This window comes from Amblyomma maculatum, chromosome 3, assembly GCF_055883805.1.
Source record: "Amblyomma maculatum isolate TAMU_Amacu chromosome 3, ASM5588380v1, whole genome shotgun sequence".
NCBI classification, from domain to species: Eukaryota; Metazoa; Arthropoda; class Arachnida; order Ixodida; family Ixodidae; genus Amblyomma; species Amblyomma maculatum.
The window spans coordinates 209,225,871-209,230,870 of NC_139346.1; the positions used below are offsets into that span (position 1 = coordinate 209,225,871).

General features: G+C 43.6%; 2 protein-coding genes across 2 annotated transcripts in view; both read right to left on the reverse strand.

The window, feature by feature from the left end:
- Positions 1-1,390, reverse strand: part of mei-W68 (meiotic W68) — a 2,735-nt gene extending 1,345 nt beyond the window's left edge. Inside the window, exon 1 of the mRNA XM_084595983.1 lies at positions 986-1,390. Coding sequence (XP_084452109.1) covers positions 986-1,390 — 405 coding nt within the window. The remainder of the gene's footprint in view (positions 1-985) is intronic.
- Positions 1-5,000, reverse strand: part of HPS4 (Hermansky-Pudlak syndrome 4 protein) — a 73,239-nt gene that overhangs the window by 67,144 nt on the left and 1,095 nt on the right. The window lies entirely within an intron of this gene.

Below are 5,000 nucleotides of genomic sequence, written 5' to 3' on the forward strand. Positions count from 1 at the left end.
TGGTGGGCGAACGTATCATGAAATTCTTGTAGTGGCATCTGTCTTTTCGTAGGCTATATAGTGCCCTCCATGAGGTGCAAGCGCCTTAATATACTTGCATGCTGGTGCATTCCTGATAGGAGCTTTGAGTCAGTGTTTGTAGATCAATGGCGATGTGCACGCCAGTCTCGATTTTTTCAATGAAGTGTTCGACTACTAGCAACTTGCTACTTTAGTTGCACATTTTTTTCTTTAGTTAATACTATAACAATTGTTCATTGTAACACGAGTCATCGCATTAGCACTATGTGTTTCGGGCAACATCATTACATGTGCTAATAAAAGCAAGGCGCCCGTGTGCTGTGCGATGTCAGTGCACGTTAAAGAACCCCAGGTGGTCGAAATTTCCGGAGTCCTCCACTACGGCGTCTCTCATTGCCTGAGTCGCTTTGGGACGTTAAGCCCCACAAACCAAACCAAGGTCATCTTTTCTGTTCATCTACTTCTAGCTATGTCCTAGTTTAGCGATTTTCAAATACGCGAGTTTTTGAATAAAATGATTATACTCAACAACAGCAGTTCAAGTACGGCATTCGGTTCTTATTCGATTCGGTCCTTGCATTATACTAGACCGGCACACAAAATTCATTTGTTTTATTGTTTGGTTCGCATTTTATTCCCAAGCAAAGTTGTTCTAATCGCCAATAGATTCGGTTTCGAAAAAGTGATTCGAAGTTGAATGCAAAAAGTAATTGCACGGCTGATGATCTTTATAAGTTCCAATTAATTAGTGTTGTGTAGTTTCAGCATGTTTTGTCTATAAAGCAAAGAATTTAGAATTTGGCTTTTATTTGCGGCTTGAGGGAAGTGGCGGTGCCTGCTCTATATAATGAAATGCCTGTTCACCTTTACTAACAAGTATTTCCCTTTTAAAAGAACATCGTTACTCATATTTCGTTACTTTTTTGTAAACACATCATTTCAGTAAAAGTGTATATATTCTTACCTGAAGCATAGATGCGATATCTTCCACAATTGCGTCCACAGTCGCCTGTGTGCCGAACAGTGCTACGTCCTCGTAAAAAATCTGTCGTTTGGTGCTCTTGGTGTTTGTCAGCAGAAGATAATGAATTTTAGAAAGAACATGAAGCATGAGAGTGAACTTTCGCATCGACGCCGCCGACCCAAAGGATGTGACCGTCTTCGTGGTGGAGTCCTTGCGCACGAGTCCTCTCCCTTGGCAGTAAGTGACGTTCTCCCAGTCCTGTCGACGATCGTACACGAAGCACGGCGGTTCCCCCCTACCTATCTGCGCGGTCACCGAAAGGAATAAGGCCTCAATCTTGAGAATGAGGGCATGTCTATCAGGCACAACAGACGGGGATGGATTTCCTGGAATCTGCAGAGCCATATTCTGAGGTAGCCAGCTCGTGCGACAGCCACAGTAACCAGTGATGCAGACGGCAAAGCGCCGCAGCAAGGAGTGCAGGAGCAGACGGCGTCTTTTACGTTGCAAATAAAAAAATCGTCTGCTCCGCGCAAAGAAAGGAAAATTTACCTAATTTCTCATTTTGCAGTTTTTTTAGGAAATGAAACGTGATGATAGTTTCAAAAAAGAAAAAAACTAACTGGCAGAAAATTTAGGTTAGAAGCCATTTCTACTGTGCAAGCTCAGTAGCCAGTGCACGGCGACAAAAGGCTTTTCTGTCGTCTGACATGTCGCTACGGGTCGTGGACCGTGCAATATATAGCATGCGGCGTTTCCGGTAGGCCCAAATCAGCAAGACACCTATTACTCTGTAATTTAACCATGTCTAAGCTAGCCAACCACGTTCCGAACCACATGCACGGGTAGAACGGCACAGACGCGTTTTATTCAGGAAAACATGCAGATTAATAAAACAAAAGACCTCATGATTCTATGCGGCGTGCTTGCAGTGATACTAGCATGATAAGTATGTTGGCCAATTCAAATAAAACCGTCTCGTTTGAAGTGCTCGAAGTGGTATCTTTTGTCAAATCTGCCATTCCTTGGTTCTGTGATATCCTTTTTGGTGACATAATTAATATACTGACGGCATAATATGCGTGGTCAGTGAGGCGACGAATGCCACAATGATGCGATATATGCAATAAAGGAGGCTATTCTCCGCATCCACTCCCACACCTCTCCCACACGCATAAAACAAAACTCAAAACAATAATGTTCTGCCAAGATATAGCTTTGGCCCCTTTCCGAATTCCAAAATAATGCAACCCGCAAATGTTTACTGTATAATGCGGAGTTTTTTATTAGCGTCTTACCTGTGTCCTTCTCTAAGCGTGGCATGATTATGCCCGGCGATTTTTTATTGTAAACAAGAGCCCTACTCCTCTTTTAGTACCGCTATTAACCGCTATATTCGCCTTTGTGGTATTGGTTTGGTGTTCCGGCTCAGAGTTGTTTCTTCCTGTTCTCTCCATAATCTGGCCGTACGATGCGGCGAACATCGAAAAACGAATGCGGCGCCTACGAAACTTAGATCAATTCGGCTACACCCTGTATTATATATTTCTTAAAGAATGCTGCGGTATGCCACAGAGGATGTGGCAATTAGTACAGAGAGAGAAACATTGATTGATTGATTGATTGATTGATTGATTGATTGATTGATTGATTGATTGATTGATTGATTGATTGATTGATTGATTGATTGATTGATTGAATATGCGGTGGGCGTACAGGTCACTTGGTAGACAATTTGTTCGCGGTTATCTGATGAAAGCAGATGCACGCTGAGTATAAGATGTGGAGAAGGGGCAATTGTCCAACCAGCGTACCGCTTCTCGGAAAAGAGAGCCACGGGTAGTTTCGCATGAACTTGAAGCAGGAAGGTGTCGCGGCCAAGCCAAGCAGCTATAAGCAGACGGACTAGCAGAGGAGGAGGGCTGTCGCGAAATGTGCGTGAAATTAAAGCTTGAGAGCTGTTTAAGTGCTCCACTTTGCGAGTTAGAAGCAGACCATGAGGCCGGGTCACTTTGTCCTGTGCTCAAGGAGGAGGAGGAAGAGGAGGAAGAGGAAAGACGGGGAGGTTATCTGGTAGAAGAAACCGGTTTGCTACCTTTCACTGGTGGAAGGGGGTGAGTGGATATAGAAGTGATGGGTAAGACATGGATGGGTGAAGTCAGTATTGTCACATCACGTCAAAGTCATATCACGTCACATCACAGCAAAATCACAGCCTATCGATCAGGCCCGTGGTTTTCGCGAAGCGGAGCAGTGCCTGGGAGGCCTTCATCGCCGACGATCGCCGCCGCCAGTGACCTAGAATCATGATTTCAGCCAGTGGGCGTCTATCTAGACGCTCCAGCGCACGGCAGACATTGTCTTTCCACACTTTATATGGGTATATGCTCTAAAGAGTGCCAAAGGAAACCAATGAGGCGCATTTTAGAAAACAAATAGTCAGAAGAAGTTAAGCGAGTTTTTAGCTTGGCTAAGCACGGATATACATGCAGAAGAATTAGAATTATTCAGAACCCCTCAAGTAGCACAAAGAGAGCTGTGCTTGATGTTAATATTTTTGGGGCTGCTCCAGTCTCATTATCGGCAAGCGCGAAAAATTGTTCTTATGTCCACTGTTACAACTAACTGGTTACTCATTATGATTCAGACATGCAATTGAAAACGCAGATTTTGTTTGTCAATCTACTGCACAGAGGACTGAGGTGAGACATATCCGACTTACCTAGAGCCCCCCACGAACTACAGAAGTGCGCATATCGGACACTCGGATTTTTCAGTTCGTGCGCAGCACCAACCTTTCCTTGTTCTCATTATAGTTAGCGTTTTACCGACCGAAGCCTTATACAGGTTGACAATTTGCAAATATCATAATGCAAACTAATGAGCCAGTTTCGTTAAGCATGTTTACTCTATACAACGAAGACACACTATATAGGGGAACGACGTCAGAATTTTAATTCGCCTACATGCAACAACTTTGATGGAAAGGGCTATTACAATTCAGCGTCGCTCTCATAAAACCAACCGTCCAGTGGTGTGAAACGAGCTACTAATTTTGCTGATAACCTAAAAAAAAAAAAATGTACAGTAACCAACAGAACTGCTAGTTACTGTAGGTACATAAATCTACCAACAGAATTGTTGCATGGTTACTGTACATACAGAAGAACCATTAAGCATTTTGTGCAGTGCGCTATGAACGTCGTGTGCAAGATTTTTTAACGACCGACTAAGGGAGCATACAAAAGAAGGAGCGCACGAATCTTGGTGACCACCGCATTGCTTGTATCAATTGTGAGCCCCGTTTCCTTAGCGCATCAATCCTTGGCAGAAGTCATCAAAAAGCGAAACCTTCGAAGCTCTATCAGGAAATGGGGACAGAATTGTTTTAGTGATATATCTGTTGTATTGTATAATGCCGGGAAGGATTTCCTATCACGTCTACTTGATTTCTGCAGCTGATCCAAGTTCCTGATTACGCCGGCGCAGCGTACGCCTGTTGCAAATTTATATGCCTGGTTCTCCCTTCAATAAATCAGTTGTCAATAGCACTTGCGCTCTTGCTTCTTTTTTGTTGTCCTGTCCTCTTGCGCTAAAAAATAATATGATTATGAAGTCACAACACCTCCTAGTCCAGTATTTAACTCTTTTAATGGATGCAAAATTTGAAGCGAAATGGTCGCGTCTCAATTTTCAGACGAAACCACATGCGTATTTCCTCCGAAACCGTTTTCCCCCAATTCTTTGGTTACGGCGTTGGCGATGTCTTTTCGACCAACGAGCCGCATACGCTTTGCGTAAAATGAACTACGTAGACAAGGAAAAATTCGTCTTGGTCCGGGGTTCAAATCGGAACCGCCGTCAATCCAGGATATTCGCTCAACTGACTGCATGGCTGTACGCTTTGGGAAGAAGCTAAGGAATGATTACTGCATGTTGCAAGTTTTTCTCAACATTGGGAAATTCTCTCGAACATTATATCAACACCGGTCCTTCTTGCTGTTGATAAATTCGC